We start from the raw sequence: 27,824 nt of genomic DNA, 5'->3' as shown, positions 1-27,824 counted from the left end.
AGTCCCCTCTGCACTCTTCCCCATTTAAAGACGAAAACAAAAAGGCTTGAGGGCGCCCGTCCCCGCTGCGGGGTTTTGTGTGGGACAAGCAAATACCCTACCATTATGCAACGTGAGGCGCCCAGGTAGGTAGGGGGAATTTGGGAAGGTTATGCAAATGACTCAAGAGGAGGCTGCATAGGCTGTCCCAGTCGGCAGGGGGGGCGGATAAGAGGGACCAGGCTGCCAGGGGGTGGGGGGGCAGTTAGGGGTGACCAGGCAGGCAGGCAGGTGAGCGATTAGGAGCCAGCGGTCCAGGATTGTAAGAGGGATGTCCAGGCCGAAACTGGCAGTCGGACATCCCCTGAGGGGTCCCAGATTGGAGAGGGTGCAGGCTGGGCTGAGGGGACCCCCTCCCGTGCACTAATTTCATGCACTGGGTCTCTAGTCTACACTAATAAAAGAGAAAGATGTAAATTGACCATCCCTTCATGATGCCCACCAGCCAATCAGGAGTGAGTATGCAAATTAACCCGACAAAGATAGTGGGCCTATGGGCAGCATGCACGCACCGAGCGGCTGGGGGTGGGGTGGGACACTTGCGTCATCGCCATGGAGACGACGCAGGCCTTCCACACCACCCCCAGTTGCTTCGGGCCTCTGGGCAGTGTGGGAAGGCAGAAAGGCGGGTCTGGGCCAGAGCGAAGGTGGAAAGGTGGCTCCTGCCTGAGCGAAGGTGGTGCTGGCAGCCAGGGGAAGGAAGGCCTATTCTTGCATGAATCTTCGTGTATCAGGCTTCTAGTCATATAATAATACCTTTTAATGATTTGAGGCTATGAAAGATGGACTATACCAGAACAGTGTAGCTGACTAATATAAAGGGGTTAACTGTAAATAGAAACATACTACTATGTAGCAAATGTTAGGATGTTGCAGACAACTGTGGAGAAGGGAGGTGTGTGTATGTTGTGTGTTTTATGTAGTGCATCTGTTTGTTTCTGTCTGCTTATAGCTTTTACTAAAACCTGCTATTTGGAGAAATTTAAGATATATTTATACATGCATATACACTTATAGTATACATAAGTAAATGTATAAATGTAAAATTGTTTCTTTATAATAACAGTTAAAATAGTTACACATAATTACTCCATTTGATGTGGTTTTTATTTCTGTAGGACTGATATGCTATGAAAAATGAACTATAATTACTGTTCATTTTACTCAGTTGCTTATTTTCTAGTGTGTGAGTTACTAATCCTTTCCTCAGACTGTTTCAATATTAGATACTTTTTTAGAAGTTAAGAAATTAAAAAGTGAAAAATGTGAAGCTCTCAAAGTACTTAAAGGGGGCTAAACTGAAATTTGAGCATTAAGTGTTATTTCTCTTTGTAAAGATATGTTTAATATAATTTTAATGTGTTCTCCACTAATAGTATAGATGACTCAGGATGTTTGATTTGGAAGGTTGTCCCTCCAAGGGTTAAACTTTCAATACTGCCTAGTTTCTCTGTTTACAAATTATATAGGATATAAATCTGAAGACTTCCCTGAGTTAGCAGGTTTTGTATGTTGATTTAACAGTTTGTTTTGTGATTTAGTACAAATTTCCAGTTCCTTATCCAGTTTCATAAGCATAGAAGAGTAGACTGATACAGATGTGAAGATGAATGTTCAAAGAGATTATTTGGTTTTATAGGAAAATTAATAATAGGCATTGGCAGTGATTTTTTAAAATTCTCTTTTCCTGTAATTATTCAAAGCATCTAGGGCAGTGGTTCTCAACCTTCCTAATGCCACGACCCTTTAATACAGTTCCTCATGTTGTGGTGACCCCCAACCATAAAATTATTTTCGTTGCTACTTCATAACTGTAATTTTGCTACTGTTATGAATCGTAACGTAAATATCTGATATGCAGGATGTATTTTCATTGTTACAAATTGAACATAATTAAAGCATAGTGATTAATCACAAAAACAGTATGTAATTATATATGTGTTTTCCAATGGTCTTAGGCGACCCCTGTGAAAGGGTCGTTCGACCCCCAAAGGGGTCGCGACCCACAGGTTGAGAACCGCTGATCTAGGGGAACGGAAAAAATTTAAATCCATTTAAATTTGGCTGCTGATACCAAAAAAATTTAAAAATGTTTTTTCAGTCTTATCCTCCATGAATAGTCTATTATAAACATCTGTGGAAGAAATCATATACCATTTTTAATAATTGACAAAGCAGAATTGCTTTAGAAATGCACATTATTGGTTTGCCCTATTGTATTCTTATAGGCTTAGAAATTAAATTTTTTTTTCTGGTGAGTTATTAATCTTTATATTGGAGGTGTCTGTTTTGTATTTTAAAAGTCTTATTTCTAATAATTGGAAAGTTAGCTGTAAATTACTTTAAATATTAATAACAATTTAATTTCTAACATAACTATTTACTAAAATAAAGTTCTCATTCTTGCAGTTATCAAATAATTCCTGTGACCATTCCTTGCCTAATCCTGGGTATTCATACCTACCATACCAATAGCAAATTAGTATGGTAACTATTACATTTTTATCACAAGTGTTTAGATTTTATCTATTTTAAACATGGTTAATTTAAGCTGATGAGACATCATGATTTAAGACAACATGCATCATTTCTTTTGAGTAATTCTACATGTAGTATTTAAATTTAACTAATTGGTATAAAATATGCCATATTTCGTAAACTTTATGATATCTGTAGTTTTCAAATCAGTACCATATTATTTTTGGAGCTCAATATAGGACAATAATTTTCCTAGTTTCCTCTAGTAAACTCTCATACTATGAGCAGAAGGAGAAATAAAATTATATAAGCTAGAATAACATTTTTCATTAATTTCTTATAGGAATCTCCACCTGCCTCAAAACCCTGCTTTCCTGAAAATGAATCTTCTCCCTCTTCACCAAAGCACCAAGATACAGTTAGTATGATAGGAGCTATAGTAGAATTTAGTCCAGTTATTTCAATCAATTTCAGTAAATTGATTTTCTCAAAGTATAATGTTTAAATACTTCTTGGGCTTTTATTAAATTTTATTGGTTTTTAAAAAAGATAATCACAATTAAAATAGGTTTAAATTAAAAGTCAGATTTTATTGATTTCAAAGCCTCTGTGCAAAATGTGGTATATTCATGATTAATTTATATATCGTCTTTGTAAGTGATGAATTTATTTGATTTTTAAAAATAAATATAAATATCCCTTGAGAAGCCTATCAAGGTATACTTTACCTTTTTTTCCTCAGGCCAGCAATCCAAAGGTAAGAAGCATTTCCCTTCCTAATGAGCGTAGATGCCATTATTTTTCTATGCTGTAAAATACATTGCCCATTCTATGCTAGGTGAATATTGGAGAGTTTCCCCTAAACTGAAAAACCTCCAAGTGGCTTCTCTCTAGATACTTGACTTAAGTGGTATGAAATTTTACTTGATCTCTGTATCTGAAGTCCCTCCAGTCTTTTCTTCTCTTTCAATGGATTCTCTTTTCTTTTAGAATGAAGACTGCAGGTTTGTTTTTTGTTTTGTTTTTGTTTTTGAATCTTCACCTGAGGATATGTTTTATTGATTTTAGGGAGAGAGAGAGAGAGAAACATTGATTGATTGCCTCTCATATGCACCCTGACTGGAGATCGAACCCGCAACCTGGGTATGTGCCCTGATTGGGTATCGAACCTGTGACCCTTCGGTGCAGGGGGCAATGCTCCAACAAACTGAGCCATACTGGCCAGGGCAAAGACTGCAATTTTTAATGAAGACTACAAGATTGTGCATGCTCTGGTTCTTGATTGCTTCTCCAAGCCTCACCTCATACTTCTTGGTCCTAATCCTTCTTCCAGGCTTATTTTCCTCCAACTATACTGCCCTTCTGCTCATTTCTCAAAGAAGCCTGTTTTTTAGCACCGTTGTTCCTCTGACCACTGAAACATTTTTCTCCCACATCTTTGCCTAACTTCTGTTTGTTCATTAGAGCTAAGTTCAGACTTTGCTTCCTCAGAAAATTTTACCTGATCTAGATTTGATCAGGTTTCTCTGAAATACATAAAGCATTTGATTATGATACTTGATTATATGAAATAGAGTAATTTTTCATTTCTGTCTTCTAGAAACTTTTTTTAAAAAAATATATTTTTATTGATTTCAGAGAGGAAGGAAGAGGAAGAGAGAGATAGAAACATCCATGATGAGAGAGAATCACAACCCGGGCATGTGCCCTTGACCGGAATCGAACCCGGGACCTTTTAGTTCCCAGGCTGATGCTCTATCCACTGAGCCAAACCGGCTAGGGCTGTCTTCTAGAAACTTTGAACCCTTTATTTATCCCTGTCTTCCCTACTAGACAATGAAAAGCATCATTAGAGCAGAAATGGAGTCACCCTAATACCTATTGCAGTGCCAGATAGTAGCTCTTCAGTAAATGTTTGTTGAATGAGTAAATAAAAGTTTTAAAGCTTTTTAAAACATAAACTTGTATTGTTACTTCCTTATTTATGAAACTATGTTAGACTGTTATTTATTAGATAGTTTCCCATTTGTTAGAGTCAAGGATTTCTACAGATGCTAAATTTTCCTTTTCCAACTCTTCATTCCCTAACCTAGTTAGGTCTTTCATGGTTCATATCACCTGCTGTACACATTCCCTTCTGACATTGCTCAGGTGTAGTTCCCCTGCCTCTAATGTCCTTGGTTTTTTTTAGTTAAACTTTACAGTTAAATGCTATGCTGACTTTTTAGGAGGCTTTGCCAGACTAACCTCAGCATTTTAGTGATCTCTTTTTTTTCTGAACTCCTGTCACTTATTGCATTGAATGGTGGAAAAGTTACCTCATGTACCCCTTGTCTCCCTACTAAGGTTTTAAGCTCCTAAGGGATAGATAGAGACTAAATTTCTACTTTTTATCTTTTGTATTATTTAACACAGTCCTGGGTTTATAAGTATTAAATGTAGATAACTGTAAACATGATTTTAGTGGTTTTGTAAAGAATTATTGCATGGATCTAAGATGCTGTTACTACCATACTCTATCAGTCCATCTAGAAAAAACTTATTTAACTTATTTTAAATATAGGTAAAATATAATTCCTAATATCGTTTATAAATTATATTTTGGTAAAAGGGAATTTCTAGGTAATCTTAGAAATAGGACATTGTAAATGGTCTATATAGAGTTACCAAGGACTGTTAGCAAATTACTTTTCCTCTAGAGGCCTGGTGCACTAAATTCGTGCACTCAGGGGGGTTCACCCCCTCAGCCCAGCCTGCATCCTCTCGCAGTCCGGGAGCCCTCAGGGGATGTCCAACGCTTAGGAACAAGCCTAAGCTGGCAGTCGTACATGCTTAGTGCTGCCACGGAGGCGGGAGAGGCTCCCGCCACCGCTGCTGCGCTCACCAGCCGTGAGCCTGGCTTCTGGCTGAGCAGTGCTCCCCCTGTGGGAGCGCACTGACCACCACGGGGTAGCTCCTGCATTGAGCATCTGCCCCCTGGTGGTCAGTGCGCATCATAGCGACTGGTCGTTCCGCCGTTCGGTATATTTGCATATTAGCCATTTATTATATAGAATGCCTTAGCCGTTTTCTGAAAAGTTTGAAAGCAACTAGACCATCCTGGACTCATGGTATCCTCTGATGGCCATCATAGGGAATTGCCTCACCAGTGTTTCTTCTGTTATTCTTTGTGTACCTTCCAGTGGGAAAAAAAACAAAAACACAATAGTGAACAGCTCTATTAATTTTGAGGCCAGTCTGTTTCCACACAGCCACTCCTTTCCCTCGGAATGGGGAATGCTGGGAAATGTTCCTCCTCCATGCTGCCAGACACTCCTTACTGAGGCTTCTGCCCTCCTTGACTTCTCCTCTCTCCCTCTCCCTTTACTCTTTTCTCTTTTTCCCCTGGTTCCACTGAATTTTGCCCATCTTTCTCACTCTTTCTTAGTTAATACAAGGATATTTACATTTCTTTTTGTGAGTTAAAATCTGGTTGGTATAAAGCCTTTAGTGGTAAGAACAAGGAGGCTACATATTTAGAGATAAAAATCCTATATAATAAAAGGCAAATAGATCGAACAGCAGAACAACTGAATAAACAGTCACTCTGATGTGCGCTGGCCACTCGGGGACGTGCGGAACATGGCGGGAGTAGGCAGCAGGCGGCAGAGCGTGAAACATGGTGGGTGTCAGCTGTGGCGGGATGGTGGAGCAGGTAAGCAGGGGCGCCAGACCAAGGCAGGGCGCCGGTCACTGTCATTAGGACCAGCCTCTGGTGGTTACTGAAAATTCTTTACTCCTGCGCGCTGCGGTCCCGCCCAGCGCTCGCACCTGCTGCTGGTGCTGGCTCCGCTTGCACCCGCTGCCGGCACCAGAGCTGCTGCTCGCACCCGCTGATGGTGCACGGACCCATCAGTGGGTCCGAGTGGCTGCTGCTGTCCCCGATCGCCCCTCAGCGCTTCTCCGCCTTTCCCTGCTCCTGAGGGGTGATCAGTGCCAGCAGTAGCCGCTCACACCTGCTGCCGGCATTGGAGCCACTGCTCACACCCACTTCCGGTGCTGGCCCCACTTGCACCCGCTGCCGGCGCTCGGTGTCAGTCCCAATCGCTCAGCACCATCAGCGGGTGTGAGCAGCGGCTGTCAGCCCTGATTGCCCCTGAGGGCTTCTCCACCTGCCCCTGCTCCTGAGGGGCGCTAGGGGCAGCAGCCGCCACTCTTACCTGCTGACAGCACTGACCCTGCTCGCACCTGCAGCTGGCATCAGCCCCAAATCGCTCCGCGCTGTCAGCGCATGGGAGTGGCAGTGGCGGGAGTGGGGCTGCCGACAGACAGAGGATTGGGGGCCGCAGTGGGAGGGGCCGGGCGGGGGTGCGGAGGATGGGCTGAGACCTGCCCCTGTGCCCACTGCAGCCTTGCAGCCCACAGTTCCTTTCAAGGTGCACGAATTCGTGCACTGGGCCACTAGTAATATCATCATGTTAGCTATTGATGTCATCTTAAACTCTCCGCAAATTGCCCATCTTCCTCTTCAAACTGTTCTTTAGTTTTTTTAAATCAAAACTGTATTAAAATGTAATTCATATACTATACAGTTCACTCATTTAAAGTGTATAATTCAGTTGTTTTTAGTATATTCAAATATGTGCAACCATCATCATAGTCAACTTTAGACTATTTTCATCATCTCAGAAAGAAACCTGTACCCATTTGCTGTCACTCCTCTACCTCTAGATCCCACCAAGCCTTAAGCATACTGTAATCTTCTTTTCTGTTTCACTATATTTGCTTATTCTGGACATTTCATATGAATATAATCATGTAATATATCTGGTCTTTTTTGACAGACCTTTTTCACTTAGCATATTTTCATTTAGTCTCTTCTAATCACGCCAGATTTAAAATTCTATTTCTTAATGTAAATTTTAAACATGCTTATTTTTATTTCATTTCAGTTTCAAAATGCATTATTTTTCTTTTTCTTAAACATTTTCCCGAAAATGCATTTTAATTATATTTAACTAAACAAATAAAACGTGTTCTTAAAAACAAAATTTAAATTTTATTTAAATTTATTTTATGAAACTATGTTATGCCTGTCTTCTCTACTAGACAATGAAAAGCATCACTAGAGCAGAAATGGAGTCAGCCTAATACCTATTGCAGTGCCAGATAGTAGCTGTTCAGTAAAAGAACAGAAAAAAGTTTTCCTATTTAATTGTCTTTGGATGATGATATATCCAGATACTCCCATTGTGGTGTAACGGTAATGTTTGATCTTGAGGCGCTTTGCTTTAGGTAATCCTGCTTTGAAAAAATTGTCAATTTTAGTTTGAACTTTTGAAGTCTTTTGTTTTTTATAATTAACTCCCTAAAATTTAAAAAATGGGTGTAATAAAGCTGAATTTCATTATCTGATGAATTGTCAATGTTATTAGATTGTGGAGATGGGATCTAAGCACTGATAACTTTATAATTGGGGTGCATTGTTATTTTTCATAGTCTCTTCAAATCATTTTTGGAAATAGCAGTGTGTACAGTTTTAAAATTTATAATATTTTCTATAATGTAACTAAAGTACAGATTAAATAGGATTTTGGTGGGCTGATTTAAAAACTTAATCTCTCTGTCACGATGTGCCTATTAGAATATGCATTTTAAAGTTCTAGATTACTGAGTAAAATTTTATCCAACTTGGAAACTTGAATTTTTTCACTTGTATTTCCAGTTATGGTATTAAAATACATTATCCATTTGAAGAAAAGGACATTTCAACACTGGCTTTAACAAAAGTATTAATGGACAAGTGTGGTAGTTTTTTTCATTGAATAATATTATTTTAAAGCCTTTTTAAGACATAATTTGAATATCTAAGTTTTTAATAACACTGGTTTAAAAATTTTTTATTAAGGTGAAATTTGTGTAACAAAATGAACCATTAATCATCTTAAACTACACAGTTCAGTGTATATATTTCATATATTACAATGTGCAGAGCTATCTTTTCTATCTAGTTTTAGGACATTCTCATCCCTCAGAGGGAAGCTCACACTTCTTCCAGGGGTGGGGAACCTTTTTTCTGTAAGGGGCCATTTGGATATTTATACATCATTCAGGGGCCATGCAAAATTATCAACTTAAAAATTAGCCTGCTATATTTGGTCAAACATTTAACTAACTCACCTCTAATGCCTTGGCAGTGTCAGACCAAATGATTTTGTGGGCCTTATATGGCCCGAAGGCCAGACGTTCCCCACCCCTTTCGTTAAGTAGTCGGTGCACATCTTTTCATCTCCCTTCCCTCTCCTCCTGGCAACCACTAGTGTGCCTTCTGTCTCTGGATTTATCTGTTCTGGAAGTTCCTGGGTCTTTTTCAACACTATATCATTGTGCAAGTTTACTTTTTCTGTATTACAAGAATCTTCATATTAAACGATTATAATATAATTATCTGGAATGTGATTATAATATGATGGACTGCATTGATTTTGATACATAATACTTGTTAGCCCAAATTAGGAACTACCTATTTTACTAAATGAATGCAAGATTGGAAGTTCTGGAGTCTACAAAGTGATTATGAACCTGTGGAAGTTTTCTCAAATTACTTAATGGAACTGGCATTTTATTATTTTCTTGCCTTATTAGGATAGATTTTTTTAGGTTAAAATTTAATCATATTTTGCTAACCCTTATTAAAACATTTTTGCTTATTTTATGGAGTTTTCTTTGAGTAGCAACTATATTTAGACTAAGATATATTCACATGTGAAAATGGGCATTTTTTTTTTACCAGACTTAAGATATTTTTATGAAGTTATTTTATTAAGCAACACAAAAACATTGGTTAATTTTGAATCCTGATAAGTAGAGAAAGTATACCAGGTAGTTGATGAAATAAAGATCTGTCTAATTTTTTTCTCCCAAATCTCTCACCTGTATAGCCAAACCTGTATTATTTATCTGTCCACTTGGCACTTCTATGTCAGATTCAGAAACTTCAGTGTTTGAAAGTTACATTTCTCTTACATTTCTTTTTTGTGATAGCACTGCTAATTTGTTGATTTATTACTTCAACAAATATGTATTGAACTACTTGTAAGGCACTGGTCTTATATTAATGAACATAACAGATATGATCCTAGCATATAACCTATTGGAGTATTCAATACTCCAATGGATATATCATTATACTTTGCATTAAGTGCAATGAAAGAGACAAAACTGGGGGCAGTAGTAAATAATGGGAGGGATGAGGGAGCTCCTACTTAAGAGTGGTCAGGGAAAGCTTCTCTAAAAAAGTGTCATTGAAGCTGAGATGCCACATCTACCCAGTGGCTCAAGCTTGGTAGTTTCCCTCAGATCTTCCCTCTCACCCTCACGTTGTCTTCTGAATCTCTCTCAAATTTGGGCCCTCTTCACTCTCTGACTGTCACTGCCCTAGCTCAGGCCTTCAATATTTCTTATGGAAATTATTAGGTTACTTTTGTAGTTGGATCCCAGTCTGCCACCCTTAGTTCATTCTTTTCACTGCCTATTACTTGCTACTTCACCTCATCCAATACTCTGAGAACATTTAAAGGCCCTCACATGTTATGTTCTCTCTAGCTTCTGTGCCTTTGTACTATCTATTTTTTTGTTTTGTTTTGTTTTCATCTCGTTTCCATCTAGCTAACTCTTACTCCTTAGCTCAAGTGTCAGTCTCCAGGAAGCCTTCTTTCTCTCCCAGGTTGATTCAGTTACAGCTTTCTCACAGCACTTACCACATTGGATGGTAATTGTTTTTGTATTTTTGATATGGCCATCTTGTGGCTGTGGGCGCCACCATCTTTGAGGGTGTGGCAGTCAATTAGTATATTCCCTCCTTATTGGCTGTGGGCGCCGCCATCTTTGCGATGGCGAGAGGGTCAGTTGGCATATTCCCTCTTTATTAGATAGGATTCAAGTTAGAGTGCTTAATACTTAGAGCATTAGTAATTGGGTCTTGATCCCTGTGAGAATTTTGTGAAAGTTTTAGACCTTTTTCTTCAATGATGCATATACATGCACAAATTTTGTACCAGTTTTAATCCATCCATTGATTTAGGTAAGAATCCCTGATATAGAGTGTCTTTCTCATCCTTAGGCATAGGCTGTTTGTCATTATGGCTATCTCTGTGTGTTTTGACACCTGTATTTCCTTTCTGCCTCTGCTTTGTTGCTCTGCACAGTTTCAATTTTGGCATTTTTTTAAATAGGCTTGATTCCTATCTCTATTCTTCCAGTTCCTGTGCTCACATAACCAGTACCCATCTTCTCAGATTAATGGTGTTACTTAGTTCCTGTATCATTGAAATTTTTTCTCTCTACTTCTGATAGTAAATTGAGGAATGTTCTTACTGAACATCCTGTGCACACACTTACAACTGTGTAATTGATGTTTTTGTTGAGACACAACAAAGAACTTTTATGAAAAGTATCAGACTTGCATATCTAAGGCAATCTAACCTATGCTTTTTGAAAGAATTATAATAAAACTTCATGAGTGTTTCTCAAATTCCCGGTATACAAAAAATGTGGGTCAGCAACAGTATGCCATAGATGTGAGTTTATAGATGTGAGTTTTTATCAGACCAGACAAAACTTTCAAACATTACCTTTTAGATATTATTGAGGAAATATTTTATATTGTGTTTATCTCCCATACAAGAAATACTTATTTTTTGTAATTAAAATACATGGAGAAAATAGCTAAGGTGTCAGTTAAATATAAATAAATTTTGAATTAGGAATATTTTTTTTGTATGTGTGTATGTGTTTCAGCTAAAACAAAATTGCTCTGTCATGTACATACAGTGCTTACTAAAATTGATGGTTACTATAGGCACCAATTCATTTTGATTAAATTCATTTGAATATAGGAAGCTAAAACAATGAGGAAGTGCTCTTTAGTTCCACCTGAAGTAATTTTAAAATAACATTTAACTTGAGCATAGTGACTTTTACCTTCATAGGGTTTGGTGATTAAAGCTATGTCACTATTTTTGACATCAACTGACTAATATATCTAGTTTATCCAGGGCCCAATTTGCCATCTTATAATATGTTCAATGAAGCACATACTGAATTTTTTATGCCACATTAAGGCTAATTCTATGCATAGTGCCATTGCTTTTGAGTAGTTTATTAAATACAGTCGCTGCATTTGTTCTACCTATATATGTTTACATTTTGACAAAGTGGGTTAGTATCTTAAATAATTTTCAGACTATATTGTTGTAAAGTAACAGCAGAGTAATTCATTTTTGTGGTATTTTATCATAACATTGTATCACTTTCTTGGAACAGAAAGTCACAAATAATTTTTCCAGTTCTGACTTGTAGCATTTATATGGAAATCTAATTTGATAGCAGAATACTTTATAGGGCTGCTATGACTTGAAAAGAGGAAGTTTTAAATTATAGAATTACTGAAAATAACAATACCAGATATCAAGCTGTATTACAAAGCCACTGTTCTCAAAACTGCCTGGTACTGGCACAAGAACAGACATATAGATCAATGGAATAGAATAGAGAACCCAGAAATCGACCCGAACCAATATGCTCAATTAATATTTGACAAAGGAGGCAAGACCATACAGTGGAGTCAAGACAGTCTCTTCAATAAATGGTGCTGGGAAAATTGGACAGATACATGCAAAAAAATGAAACTAGACCACCAACTTACACCATACACAAAAATAAACTCAAAATGGATAAAGGACTTAAATGTAAGATGGGAAACCATAAATATACTAGAGGAATCCAAAGGCAACAAAATCTCAGACATATGCCAAAGCAATTTCTTCACCTATACATCTCCTAGGGCATTGGAAACTAAAGAGAAAATAAACAAATGAGACTACATCAAAATAAAAAGCTGCAAAGCAAAAGAAACCATCAACAAAACAACAAGAAAGCCCACTGCATGGGAGAACATATTTGCCAATGTTATCACCGATAAGGGCTTAATCTCCAACATTTATAGGGAACTCATACAACTTAACAAAAGGAAGATAAACAATCCAATCAAAAAATGGGCAAAGGATCTAAATAGACACTTTTCAAAAGAGGACATTCAGAAAGCCAAGAGACATATGAAAACATGCTCAAAGTCACTAATCATCCCAGAGATACAAATAAAAACAACAATGAGGTACCATCTCACACCTGTCAGAATGGCTATCATCAACAAACGACAAGTGCTGGAGAGGATGTGGAGAAAAAGGAACACTCGTGCACTGCTGGTGATGCAGACTGGTGCAGCCACTATGGAAGACAGTATGGAGTTTCCTCAAAAAGTTAAAAATGGAACTCCCATTTGACCCACTGATCCCACTTCTAGGAATATATCCCAAGAAACCAGAAACACCAATCAGAAAGGATATATGCATCCCTATGTTCATAGCAGCACAATTTACCATAGCTAAGATTTGGAAACAACCTAAGTGCCCATCAACGGATGAATGGATTAGAAAACTGTGGTACATCTACACAATGGAATACTATGCTGCTGTAAAAAAGAAGGAATTCTTACCATTTGCAACAGCATGGATGGAACTGGAGAGCATTATGCTAAGTGAAATAAGCCAGTCAGTGAAAGAAAAATACCACATGATCTCACTCATTTATGGATAATAGGAACCATTATAAACTGATGAACAAAAATAGATACAGTGGCAGAGCAGCATTAAACAGATTGTCAAACTACAGCAGGAAGGCTGGGGAGGGTTGGGGGGGGGCGTGTAAGAGATCAACCAAAGGACTTGTATGCATGCATATGAGCATAACCAATGGACACAAGACACTGGGGGTGGGGGGTAGGGGAGGCTAGGGGAAGGTCAAGGGGGAAAAAAGGAGACAAATGTACTACTCTTTGTAATATTTTAAGCAACGAAAAAAAAGTTATATTTTTAACACCTTGCTGGACGGGCTATTTCGAGGCAGAACTTGCCTGTGTAGCTGGCTGCTTTTCTTTTAGTAGTTTTGGCAACCTACTGTTTCCCTTATTGTTCACAGACCAGTGTTTTATTCTTCAATAATAGTTCAGCTGTAGATATACTGTTGTAGTAATTATCTTGGTAAATATGATGCCAAGAACCAAAAAAGGCTATAAGACGGATAATATAGTCTGTTGTAACTTTTTGCCTTTCCCTATATTATATATCTTTTTAAAAAATCTTTATTGTTGAAAGGATTACATATGTCTCCTATTTTCCCCCATTTACATCTCCTAGCCTGCCCCCACCCCCCACCCCAGGCCTTTACCACCCTATTATCTGTGTCCATGGGTTATGCATATATACTTACAAGTTCTTCGGTTGATCTTTTCCCATCCACCCACCCTCTGTATTATATATCTTGAAGTTACAAATATAACCACTCTTTACTTTCACAAAGCATTCTCACTAAAATTCCATGTTTTATTATTTTTGCTGGATTATATGTCTTGAATCTGATGCGTCCTCTCCATGGAATCATTGTTTCGAGTGATAACTGCTGTTTTGGTATATATAAAGATTTAAATTTCTAAGTAAAGTGATCCAAAAGAGGTCTGACTTTGTAAAGATGGTCTGTGTTACATGTTGTTTGTGAATTGTCATTCAGATGACAGAATGTACGTATTTGCTTGAACCTCTATCCAGTCATAGTTTTTAGAAATATGGGTAATTTGCCCTAACCGGTTTGGCTCAGTGGATAGAGTGTTGGCCTGCAGACTGAAGGGTCCCAGGATCAATTCCGGTCAAGGGCACATGCCCGGGTTGCAGGCTTAATCCCCAGTAGGGGGCGCGCAGGAGGCAGCCAATCAATGATTTTCTCTCATCATTGACGTTTCTAACTCTCTCTCCCTCTCCCTTCCTCTCTGAAATCAATTAAAAATAAAAAGAACATAGAATATTTCTTAAAAAAGAAAGAAAGAAAGAAAGAAAGAAAGAAAGAAAGAAAGAAAGAAAGAAAGAAAGAAAGAAAGAAAGAAAGAAAGATGGGTGATTCAAGTAAGGGATTGGTTGACCAGTAATTTTTTTATTCTGGCTTCTTTGTTAGTTCCATCAATATAATTAAACCAAGAAACTTCTTTATACTAGTATCTATCAATATAAGTAACGTCTGTCTATGGTGAAGCTTTAGCAGAGGTTTTGTGGTATTTTTCCATTTGTTGATGGTATAAATTGATTTGAGAAGTAGTGAAATCAAAAAATAAATTGGGAACCTAGCCAGTTTGGCTCAGTGGATAGAGTGTTGGCCCATGGACTAAAGGATCCTGGGTTTGATTCCAGTCAAGGGCATGTACCTTGGTTGCAGGCTCGATCCCTGACCCTGATTGGGGCATGTGCAGGAGGCAACCAATTGATATGTCTCTCTTACATTGATGTTTCTCTCTCTCTCTCTGTCTCCCTCCCTCCTGCTCTCTCTAAAAATCAATGGAAAAATATCCTCGGGTGAGGATTAACTACAACAAAAAATTAAAAAAAAAAAAAAAAGCTTCCTTATACTTTGTGGGTTTTCAGATTGAACAGTTACATCTGAAACATTTATAAAATCCTCCAGGGCTGGTAAAATGTCTTTTTCTGCTCATTCTTCAGAATCACTTTCACTGTCAGATACTATCACATTTCTCTCTTGCCTTCATGATGGTCTAATGTCAGACTCATTACTATCTTCTGACAAAGTACTATCTTCCAGCTGACTACCAAAGTCTGACAGATAAAGTATCTGCACATAATTTTCTTAAATGGTCTTCTCTGCTGCAATGTGGTATTTTAAAAAGAATTCGATGTATTTTAAAGAATTAGATATATTGTTTGTCACATCTCTGAAAATACTAATGAGTTGAGAAAAAGACCTGAGTTAACTTCTGACGGGTCAGCAATGTTTGGATAGGGAAACACGAGTATACTTGTGACTGGTCAGCAAGGTGTTAAAAAGAACTAAACACAGTACATACAAACTAATCGTTTCTTTTAAGCTAATTTTTAGAGTATCAGATCATTTTGATCCAGTCATATGTAAAGGTTTGGGCTTCATTGTCTATATGAATGATATATATATATTACTCTGTTCCATAGGGTCAAGAGAAATATGGATTATTAAATGTAACAAAAATTACTGAAAATGGAAAAAAGGTTCGGTAAGTACACAAATAATAAATGTTCTGATATGTTTCATCTGATTGAAATAAAGAAAACATGAATTTAATTATATGCTAGTAGAAATGTTTAAGAAGTCTATAAGAATTTCAAATAATATATTTTCTAATATAATGTATGTATTATTGTCATGAAATGTATGAAATTTTTTCTTTGTCTTGACATATTAAGGTGAAATTAAATTAGAGGTGAAAAGGCAGAGGATTCTGAACAAGGATTAGCTTTATTAAAATTTTTTTAGTAAGTAATAAATGCACATGACAAAAAAACAAAGGTATGCACAATATTTAATCAAAAGTCAGTCACCCAGCCATCAGTTCCTTTCCCCAGAGGCAACAAGCTAAATCTAATGAGATGTAGTATTTTCCTTCAGAGAAAAAATATATATATTTGTATGTGCATAGATTAATTTTTAAGTACAATCTTTTGACAGTTTATCTTGGACATGGTTTCATTTCATTGCATGCAGAGCTGCCACATTGTTTGTGACTGCTGCATAGTTACATATTGTATGGCTATATCACAGTTCATTGAACTATTCATTATTTGCAAGTATGTAAATATGCCTATCTATTGGTAGACATTTATGATGTTTACATTTTTTTGCTATTACAAACAAAATTATACCTAGTGTCTTGCATAGTTTATTTTGTAAGTATATAAATAGGCCTGTAGAATCTTATTTATATAAAAACCCTGGGTGTAACATCGCGACTGAGGCTCGACCAGCCGGAAGGAAGTCAGTCCTGAAGGGGTTGTCTTGGAAACGGCTGCACCCTCCCGAGCTGTTTGCCGCGAGGGCGGCGAGGTTTCAGTCAGGAACCCGCTCTCAGGGCGTGGATGCACTGAGTCTTGGGTCCTCTTAGCCACAGCTGTGCCCTTCCTGAGCTATTTCTGGTAAGGGAGAGGTTTGAGGCAGGAACCGGCTTTCAGAGCATAGAGGCACTGAGTCCTGGGTCGAGTTGCCAAGGGCTGCGCCCTCCCCGAGCTGTTTCCTGGGAGGGCGAGGTTTGAGGCAGGAACCGGCCCTCGGAGCGTGGAGGCATATTTTTATAAAGTTTTAATACATTATATTAGAGGTCATGGTAGTACTGTTTTAACCACAGCGTCTACAGGAATTGCTGCAATTTTACTTCTCGGTGGAAGCACCTTTCATTCCCAATATAAATTACCCATTCCACTAAATCAGCGGTTCTCAACCTGTGGGTCGCGACCCCTTTGGGGGTCGAACGACCCTTTCACAGGGATCGCCTAAGACCATCAGAAAACACATATATAATTACATATATTGTTTTTGTGATTAATCACGATGCTTTAATTATGTTCAATTTGTAACAATGAAATTGGGGGTCACCACAACATGAGGAACTGTATTAAAGGGTCGCGGCATTAGGAAGGTTGAGAACCACTGCACTAAATGAAACTTCAATTTCTAGACTCGATATAAATAGTGAAGTTGCTAAAACTGTTAAAAAGGCCCAACTTCTCATTATTGATGAATGCACCATGGCATCCAGTCATGCTATAAATGCCATAGACAGATTACTAAGAGAAATTTGAATGTTGTATTTGGTGGGAAAGTTCTCCTTCTTGGAGGGGATTTTCGACAATGTCTCAGTATTGTACTGCATGCTATGGGATCGGCCATAGTATAAACGAGTTTAAAGTACTGCAATGTTTGGGGATGTTTCAGAAAGTTGTCTCTTACAACAAATATGAGATCAGAGGATTCTGCTTATAATGAATGGTTAGTAAAACTTGGAGATGGCAAACTTGATAGCAGTTTTCATTTAGGAATGGATATTATTGAAATCCCCTGTGAAATGATTTGTAATGCATCTATTATTAAAGCTACCTTTGGAAATACTATGTCTATAGATAATGTGCAATTCTTTGTCCAAAAAATGATCACGTTCAAAAATTAAATGAAGAAATTTTGGTATACTCGATGGAGATTTTCACACATATTTGAGTGATGATTCCATTGATTCCACAGATGATGCTGAAAAAGAAAATTTTCCCATCGAATTTTTTAATAGTATTACTCCTTCGGGAATGCTGTGTCATAAATTAAAATTGAAAGTGGGTGCAATCATCATGCTCTTGAGAAATCTTAATAGTGAATGGGGTCCTTGTAATGGTACCAGATTTATTATAAAAAGATTATGACCTAATATTATTGAAGCTGAAGTATTAACAGGATCTGCAGAGGGAGAGGTTGTTCTGATTCCAAGAATTGATTTGTCCCCATCTGACACTGGCCTCCCATTTAAATTGATTCAACGACAGTTTCCCGTGATGCCAGCATTTGTGATGACTATTAATAAATCACAAGGACAAACTCTAGGCAGAGTAGGCATATTCCTACCTGAACCCGTTTTTGCACATGGTCAGTTATATGTTGCTTTCTCTTGAGTTCAAAGAGAATGTGACGTTAAAGTTAAAGTTCTACATACTTCAGCACAAGGGAAATTAGTCAAGCACTCTGAAAGTGTTTTCACTCTTAATGTGGTATACAGGGAGATATTAGAATAAGTTTAATCACTTTCTCAGTCATTGTTTGCATCACTATTGTTTTTATATCATGTTTTTGTTGTTTTTATATTATGTTTTTGTTGTTTTCATATCATGTTTTTATATCATGCCTCTGTTGTTATATCCTTTTGTTACTGTTTATTTATTATTAAATTTATATATTATTTTCATATACATTTTACTAATTTCCTTTCATCTCTCACACTTCTATTATAGAGAAAGGGCAAATAGCAATATTAAAATATTTCCGCTAATTAATTCCCTTTTAATGTGCACAGATTTCATGCACCGGGCTACTAGTAAATTTTATAAAAGTGGAATTGCTAGGCCATATTCAGTGGTCATCTTCATAGAGTTCCAAATTATTCTCTAAAGCATTGAATCAGTCCATACCTCTCAGTAGCAGTGGATTTCTCCACACCTTTGCAGTTTAATATGTTGTCAAATTCTTTGATCTTCACTAGAAGAGATTAGAGAGAAAATGGTATTCTTTATTTGTCTTTGTGTGTGTGTGGGGGGGTGGGGATAGAGTGTCATAAGTCATTTGTATTTTTGTTGTTGAATTGTCAGTTCTTACCTTAGTTTTTCTGTTGAGTTGTTTGCTTGTTTGGTTGATGTCTTTGTAAACTAAGTTGCATTTTCTCCAGTTTTTCAAAATTTGTAAAATGCTATGATTTTATAGTCCAAATGAGATCAGTCTGTTGTTTAAGAAAGGTTTAAAATCTACATGTAGTTGAGCTTTCAAATCTATGTGGATGAGCAATCAAATCTATGTTTATATTGAACTTTCTTTGTCCAATTTTAGTATTGGAAGTTTTTAGTGCTTGAAAATAGCGTTACAAATACTGCAACTGTCTGTTCCTTAAACTGTTCTTCAGTACAAATCACTTGTAAATTGGGTCTTTATTTTTCTCTTTTGACTGTATTTAGTAAAAATAATTCTTTGGCCACTTGGTTTTTATTGTTGTTTTAACTGTGATAGTGTTATAGATTTTCTACTTTTTGGGGGAATACTTTTGTTGATTTATATTTTTCTAAGAATATCATCTATTTTATCATCAAATTTACATAGAGTTGAACAAAATAGTCTTTGCATTTCCAGTATATTAGTGGTCCTCATATATTTTGATCTGAGGGACCTTTTAAACTCTTAAAAATCATTAATTACTGCAAATAACTTACGTTTATATAGTTTATTGTTATTTACTGTGAGAAATTAAAACAAAATTAAGAATATTTATTAATTTTTAAAGCTAATGACCTGTTAACATGAATAACATTTTTATGAAGAAAACCCCCTGTATTTTCCAATACAAAAAAAAATGTCCATGAGAAGCATTATATTGTTTTACATTTTCACAAATCTTTAATATCTGGCTTAATGGAAGATAGCTAGATTATCATATCTGCTTGTAGTCAGTTTGCTGTGACATTATTTTGGTTGAAGTATATGAAGAAAATCTTTCTTTACACAGATAAAGTTGAAAAAGGGAAGAATATTTTAATAGCCTTCTCAGATTATTGTGCATATTTTTTTCTGTTGCACTGAAATCCACAAATGTTAGTTTCAGTGAATACTGAAAAACCATGAAAATTCATTCGTCTGTGTTGCACTTTAAAGGAATCTTTACCCGTGCATAATTTTATAGCATCTTGTAGGTCATTTGGAAAATACTGGTTTAAGTTTACTGATTTCAAATGTTGACACTTTATTTTATTATATCAAAGAATCACAAATCAGAATAGTCACTAAGTAATGGAAAATTGACAACTTCACAGAAGCAGATATGCCAAGTTTTCCAAAATCTTTCTTTTTGAAATTTTAATTTTTTATTGTCAACAAATGTGTGTTATGTGCCATTGAGTCAGCTCCGACTCCTAGCCACCAAAGATGAATGAGTGATACCCATCATGTCCTGTCCACAACAGCCTTGTTCAGCTCATGTATACTCATGCCTATGGCTTCTTTTATGGAGTCAGTGCATCTCATATTTTGTCTTCCTCTTACCTGTGGTCTTCTACTTTTTCCAGCATTATTGTCTTTTCCAAAGAACCCTGTCTTCTCATGATGTGCTCGAAGTAGAACAGTTTTAGTTTTGTGATTTTTGCATCCAGCAATGTCTCAGGCTTAATTTGCTCTAGGATCCACTTGTTCATCCTTCTGGTGGTCCAGGGTATGCTTAGAGCTCTCCTTCAACACCATGTTTCAAGTGAATCACTTTTTTCCTCTCAGCCTTCTTCACTATGTCCCACTTTCACATCAGTACATAGTATTTGGAAATACGAGGGTGTAGATGACCTTAAATCTTGGTCTCTAATGACATATCCTTGCTCTTCGTGATCTTTCCTAATTCTTCATTTGCTGCCCTTCCAAGTCTCAGCCTTCTTTTCATTTCTTGGCTGCAGTCTCCATTGGAATTGATGACTGAACCAAGGTAAGCAAAATCTTTAACAATATTAATTTCTTCATTGTCTAGGTTAAAGGTGTATATTTCTTCTGTAGTCATGATTTTTGTCTTTTAAATATTCAAATGCAGTTCTGCTTTGGCATTTTCTTCTTTGACTTTCATCAGAAGTTTCAAGTCATTGCTACTTTCCACCAGTAAGATGGTGTCATCTGCATATCTTAGGTTACTGATATCTTAAGTCATTGATATTTCTTTCACCAATTTTCACTCCTTCCTCTGAATCTAGCCCAGTTCTTTGTATGATATGTTGTATGTATAAATTAAACAAATAGGGAAATGAAATGCTCCCTGGTCTGACACCTTTGCCTATAGGAAACCATTCTGTGTCCATATTCTGTGACAGCAACTTCCTGTCCATAGTACAGGTTACACATTAGGATAATCAAGTGCTGAGGCACACCCATTGCTTTCAGAGCAGCCCAGAACTTTTCATGATGGTCACAAAGACTTTACTGTAGTCTACAAAACATAAGACTAACCTTTTTCTGAAATTCTTTGCGGCACTCCAGTATCCAGTGAATGCTCACAATTAGATCTTGAGTGCTACTTTTATTCCTGAATCTACCTTGTACATCTAACATGTCAGTAAACATGTCATTTCAAACACATTTATTGTCTTTGAAATGAAAGAGATTTATTTTTGAGATAATGTCTACTTGCCAGATAATCAAGTCTAAGTAACCAGAATGTGCCCATCAATTGTTTTTTGTGGTTTGTTTGTTTTTTTTCCTGGCAAAAAATTGGGTTCCATGAAAAAATAAATGTGATTAATTCTGCTTGCAACTCATTCACCGAAGTGCTTTAGTCCTTGAAGCAGCTATTGTTAATTGTGTTCAAATTTCAATATTTGTTCTCACATATATATTTATTACTTATATAGTATTTTTATTTTGAAAATTAAGCTGAAGTTTATTTAAAGTGGAAATATATTTTACTATTTTTCAATGTAGGGAATCAGTAGATATTATCTAAGGACAGAGATTGAATATTAAAAAATTACAAATAATAAATTATTATGAAATATTTTAAGACATCTATACAAAACAAAATAGTAAAATAAAATGAAAATAAAATGACAGAACAAGCACCAAACATATCTATCATATCACAATTTCAACAAATGTAAATCAACTATACTCATTTATTGAAAGTAAAAGGTGCTCAGACTGAAGCACAAATCAAAATCCAACTAAATATTATATATAAAAGCGACATCTAAAAATGATTCACAAAAGTTAAAAAAAAAAAGCTTTTCAAAGATATGCAAAGATCAGGAATAGGGATCTTGATAGCAGACAAGTTCAATTCAGGCTAAAAGCATTAAGCATCACAAAGATTAGTACTTTTAAATAAAGCACAGTGAATAAATCCACTATGAATCTTAATCATTAAGAACAGCCATTCACCAAATGCATGAAGATCCATAGGCAAAAAGAACAGGAAATAAAAAGATAAATAGATAGAAACTTGCATGTAGTAAACTTTTTTTCCTAATTTGTTTTTATTCTTGACACTATTACAGATATCTTCCATCCCCCCTAAACTTTTTTTTTTAATATATATTTCTTTATTGATTTCAGAGAGGAAGGGAGAAGGAGAGAGATAGAAACATCAGTGATGAGAGAGAATCATTGACTGGCTGCCTCCTGCACACCCCACACTGGGGATGGAGCCCGCAACCCAGGCATGTGCCCTTGGCCGGAATCGAACCTGGGACCCTTCAGTCCGCAGGCCGATGCTCTATCCACTGAGCCAAGCCGGCTAGGGCCCCCCCCCTAAACTTTTTTTGAAATTTAGAATATTTGTCTTTTCCCCTCTGTTTTATTAAGAAATAATTGCCATACATCACTGTATTAAGTTTAAGGCATACAGCAAGATGGTTTGGTTTACATATATTGTGAAATGATTACCATAATAGGTTTGTTGTAATGTACCCCGAGAATCACAGAAGGACGCCTCAAGAAGTCAAATTAAAGAGTCACGTTTATTGCAATCCGGGACTATGAGGGGTCATTCCCAAATCTCATAGTAGCCATTTGGTCACAGTTCCAGGATTATATAGGCAGAAAATCACACAGGTGTTGATTACATCTCAGGGTTTGGAATGAAGCACCTGGCTCACAAAAAAAGCAGATTACAGAAGCAGAATTAAGCATGTTAATTACAGTTTCGGGTCTCGGGGTCACTGAATTGACAGATACATTATCTAGAGCCCTCGGGTCTCCTGACCACTGAGTTGTCAGGACAATTTAGAGTAATTGTGCTGTCCTGGTCTCGGGACCACTAAGTCAGCTGGAACGCACCACCTGTGGCCACTAAAACAATTTAGGGTAATTGTGCTGTCCTGTTTCCCAGGTACAGAAGAATGTGCTTCGATAACCAGTAAGATCACAATCAATGGGATAGTCATTCAATCAATACGGCATTCAATCGAATGGGATGATTTATACAATTCAGAAAATCAAAATAACCTGTCCATTGTTAAACAAAGCAAATAGGTACCATACTTCAGGTTCAGCTAACATCCATCTTCTCGTATAGATACAATAAACAGAAAAGAAAGAAGAAAAGAAAAAGGGAAAATATTTTCTCCTTATGATGAGAACTCATATGATTTACTCATTGTTATCATGTTGTATTATATGCCTAGTACTTACTTATATTATTACTGTGAGTTTGTATATTTTGACCACCTTCCTCCCCCTACCTTTGTTACAGAAGACCAAAGAAATACCAAGCACGCTTCCTAGAGAAAGGGAGGGACCCCGTTTATTAACACTAGTGGACTCCGGGAATAATTTCCAAATCAGAGTGAAGAAACATGCAGAGAGCCTGTCTATATATATCCCGCTGGGGTCTTTGTCTTGCAGATATGCCCCCTGCCCCCCTTCGTGGCCCTGCAGGAAGGCCCCCAGGTGTCAGGCCACATCCGATGGTCTGTCCTGGCACCAGCATAACAACCCTACCCTCCCCCCACCCACCCACCCCCTTGCAGGGCAGTGCATTGTTCACAGTTCCATGGCCTCTGCATTTAGATAACAAGTTCTGCAAGGCCAGTTTCCTCCTCACCTTCTGCCTCTTTTTCTATGAGTTTTGTTTTGTTTATAAAATTCCACATATAAGTGAGATCATACAGTATTTTGTCTTTCTCTGTCTGACTTATTTCACTTAGCATAATGCCTTCAAGGTCTATCCATGTTGTCACAAATGACAGGATTTCCTTTTATTTTTTATGGTTGAATAATATGCCATTATATGTATATATACCACAACTTCTTTATTCATTCATCCATCAGGGGACACTTAGGTTGTTTCCTTGTCTGGGCAATTGTAAATTATGCTGCTATGAACATGAAGGAGCAAATATCTTTTTGAGTTAGTGCTTTTGTTTCTTTTGGATACATGCCCAGAAGTGGAATTGCTGGGTCATAAGGTAATTCTATATTTAGTTTTTTGAGGAACCTCCATACTGTTTTGCATAGTGGCTGCACCAATTTACAATCCCACCAGCAGTGCACAAGGTTTCTTTTTCTTCACATCATTTGTTTCTTCTTATCTTTTTTTTATTTTATATTTTATTGATTTTTTACAGAGAGGGAGGGAGAGGGATAGAGAGTTAGATACATCGATGAGAGAGAAACATCGATCAGCTGCCTCCTGCACACTCCCCACTGGGGATGCGCCCGCAACCAAGGTACATGCCCTTGACTGAAATCGAACCTGGGACCCTTGAGTCCGCAGGCCGACGCTGTATCCACTGAGCCAAACCAGTCAGGGTGTTTCTTCTTATCTTTTGATGATGACCATTTAACAGGTCTGAGTTGATATCGCATTGTGGTTTTAATTTGCAATTTTCCTAATGACTAGTTGAGCATCTTGTCATGTGCCTGTTAGCTTTTAGTATATCTTCTTTGAAGAAATATCTATTTAGGTCATTTGACCTTTTTTTTTTTCATTTGGTTATATGAGCTTTTGCTGTTGAGTTATGTGAGTTCTTTATACATTTTGGATATTAACCCCTTATGAGGAATCTGGTTTGTAAATTTTTCCCCCATTCTGTAGGTTGTCTTTTCACTTTGTTGATAGTTTCTTTCACTATGTAGAGCTTTTTTGATGTCCCACTTTTTTATTTTGTTGCTTGTGCTTTAAGTGTCATATTTTTAAAAATTATTACCAAGACTCACGTCAGGGAGCTTTATTCTATGTTTTTGTCTAGAAGTTTCATGGTTTTAGGTCCTACATTTAGGTCTTTAATCTATTTTGAGTGAATATTTGTGAGTAGTGTAAGCTATGGATTTAGCTTCATTCTTTTAAGTATGAATATTCAAGTATCCCAGCACCATTTATTGAAAATTATCTTTTTCCATTGAGTCTTCTTGTCAAATATTAGTTGACTAAGTAGTAGTGAACTTTATTTCCCTTTTCTTAATCCTTGAAGTTTAAGTAGATATAAAAAGAAATAAAATAATAATGTAGGTCTGATTGATTGATATTAAATTCTACACTCTGAAAATGGAGAATAAACCTTTTTTTTGAGTGCCTGTAGAGTTTTCACAAAACTGGCCACATGTTTGGCTGTACGGTAAGTCTTAATAAATTTCTGTAGTAGACATATTTAACATTTTACTTTAACTTGTCAGCGATTGAATTCCCTTATAAGGTAAACAATGGTTACCTCTGGAGTATGGATTGAATGAGAATAAATGGGTTTTCCTTTATATATTTCTATATTCAGAGTCCTATAATTAGTACCCTATAAGCATAATTAGATATATAGTTATTCTGATAAACTATATCTCTAACTTCATTTATTTTGGGGCCTTTAGGTCAGGTTGGGATAATGAAATTACTCTAATTTTCATTAGCTTTATATCCCTAATAAAAACAATTAGAGTGTCAATAATGACTGTAAATTTGGACAACATTGATTAACCACTAAATAGTGTTTCATTTTTAAAGTTTGGTTGGAAAAACTAGGGAATTGAACTTTAATTGGTCATCTTTATAATTACAGAAAGAACTGGTTGTCTTCTTGGGCCGTGTTGCAGGGTTCATCTTTACTCTTTACCAAAACTCAAGGAAGTAGCACAAGTTGGGTAAGTATTTCTTTTCTTTGGAGGCTTTATGCATTCAAAATATGTCAATAGTATTGTACCTGAAGTTCATGAAGTATTCCATAGTCCTTCTAGCTATAGCTAATGTGAAAAAAAAGTAAATGAAAAAGATTAAATACTGCCATTTGCAATAACATGGATACACCTTGAAAATATCATGGTAGGTGAAATAAGTCTGATGGAAAAAGTCAAGAACCATATGATTTCATCCAAACAAATGAACAAATTAGACAAATAAACAAAAACTCATGACCCAGACAGCAGTATGGTGGTTACTAGAGGGAAAAGGAGGTGGGGGGAGGTGAAAGAGGATAAAGGGAGCCAAATGTATGGTGACAGAAGAAGACTTGACTTTGGGTGGTGAAGACACTGCAGTGTACAGATGATGTCTTAAAATCAACAAATTATGTTTTATCCATTGAACTGAAAGGTGGGCTTACTATTTAGGCATGATAGAACAAATACTAGTACATTTCTTGATTCATGTTCAGGATGTTAAAGCTCTTCTCTATTTGTGACTTTGCTGTTTCAAGTATTTAATCAGAAAATAAGCAGTAATGTGCCAAGCTCCACCTTGAACTGACCCCTAGATACTAGTCAGTGATTCAGGTGTCCATGTCTGTATATAATGTCAGCCAGCTTTTAGAAGAGAAAGAAATGTCACCATTACTTGTAGCATTTTGAAGCTTTTTGTATATTTGAGTGTTTACTATTATTGCTCCTCAGTTATTTGTAGTACAAATTCTAAAAAGTATAATTTTTGACATAATACCTACTACTTTTTGAATGCTTAATATGCATTAGTTACAATTAATTGCAATTGCAGAAACATAGTTTAAAATTCACTGAGCTAGCCAATATTGAAATTGTAAAATTCTTATGAATTTTTACCTGTGGAGATTCACTATTTGAATTTTTGCCTTTACATGAAATTTTATTAATATAATATTAGTAATCATTTCAGATCAGTATAATTAAAGTACAATCACACTGTGTTTTATAGTCTCAGTAAAAGCTAAGCAGATGTGGAATATGGTAAAACTCATGGTAATGTAGTGATTTTTAGTTTTTATTTTATTTTATTTTTTTAAATATATTTTATTGATTTTTTACAGAGATGAAGGGAGAGGGAAAGGGATAGAGAGTTAGAAACATCGATGAGAGAGAAACATCGATCAGCTGCCTCCTGCACACCTCCTACTGGGGATGTGCCTGCAACCAAGGTACATGCCCTTGACCGGAATCGAACCTGGGACCCTTCAGTCCGCAGGCCGACGCTCCATCCACTGATCCAAACCGGCCAGGGCAGGGCTATTTTATTTTAAATTAATCTTTATTGTTGAGATTATTACAGATGTCCCTCCCCGCCCCCCATAGCTCTCCTCCACCCAGTTTCCACCCCACCCCAGGCCCTCACCGCCCTGTTGTCTGTGTTCATAGGTAATGCATACATGCATATAAGATCTTTGTCTAATCTCTTCCCGCACCCCTCCCCCCACACTCTCTACCGGCTGAGAATCGTCAGTCTGTTTCATTTCCATGCCCCTGATTCTATTTCATTCACCAGTTTATTCTGTTCATCAGATTTTTTATTCATTTTATTTTTAGATTCACTTGTTCATAGATAAGGATTTGTTGTCACGTTCGTATTTTTTATCTTTACCTTTTTCTTCTTCCTCTTCTTGAAGAATACACTTCAGCATCTATAATAATAAAAGCATAATATGCTAATTAGACTGGACATCCTTCTGGATGAGCTTCTGGACGAAGCCAGGGCTGTGAGGGAAGCCTGCCAGTGGCCAGAGGGAAGCCCGGGTCCCAGGTGCCAGAGGGAAGCTGGTGCAGGCAGCCAGGAGAAGGAAGGCCTATTCTTGCACAAATTTCATGCATTGGGCCTCTAGTTTCATATAATACTGATTTGGTAGTGATCAACTCCTTTAGCTTTTCCTTGTCTGTGAATCTCTTTATCTGACCTTCAATTCTGCAGATTCCTCCTCTTTGTATCGGGTTTGGAAGTGTCCAGTCAAGGCCCAGCTGTGAAGCAG

At 36.9% G+C, this 27,824-nt stretch overlaps 1 protein-coding gene across 15 annotated transcripts in view; it reads left to right on the top strand.

Moving 5' to 3' along the window:
* ARHGAP12 (Rho GTPase activating protein 12) overlaps window positions 1-27,824 on the top strand; it is a 179,244-nt gene that overhangs the window by 129,642 nt on the left and 21,778 nt on the right. For 13 of the 15 annotated variants that reach the window (XM_023752210.1, XM_023752217.1, XM_023752216.1 and 10 more), the window contains 3 exons: window positions 2,861-2,935; window positions 15,582-15,643; window positions 25,680-25,761. In XM_023752210.1, the coding sequence (XP_023607978.1) occupies window positions 2,861-2,935; window positions 15,582-15,643; window positions 25,680-25,761 (219 nt within the window). The remainder of the gene's footprint in view (window positions 1-2,860; window positions 2,936-15,581; window positions 15,644-25,679; window positions 25,762-27,824) is intronic. The other 2 variants (XM_023752206.1, XM_023752213.1) reach the window with 1 other exon arrangement.

Source organism: Myotis lucifugus, unplaced genomic scaffold, assembly GCF_000147115.1.
Source record: "Myotis lucifugus unplaced genomic scaffold, Myoluc2.0 scaffold_29, whole genome shotgun sequence".
Classification (NCBI taxonomy): domain Eukaryota; kingdom Metazoa; phylum Chordata; class Mammalia; order Chiroptera; family Vespertilionidae; genus Myotis; species Myotis lucifugus.
Note: the sequence above shows the minus strand (reverse complement) of the source record. Positions and strands in the feature narration are given on the sequence as shown.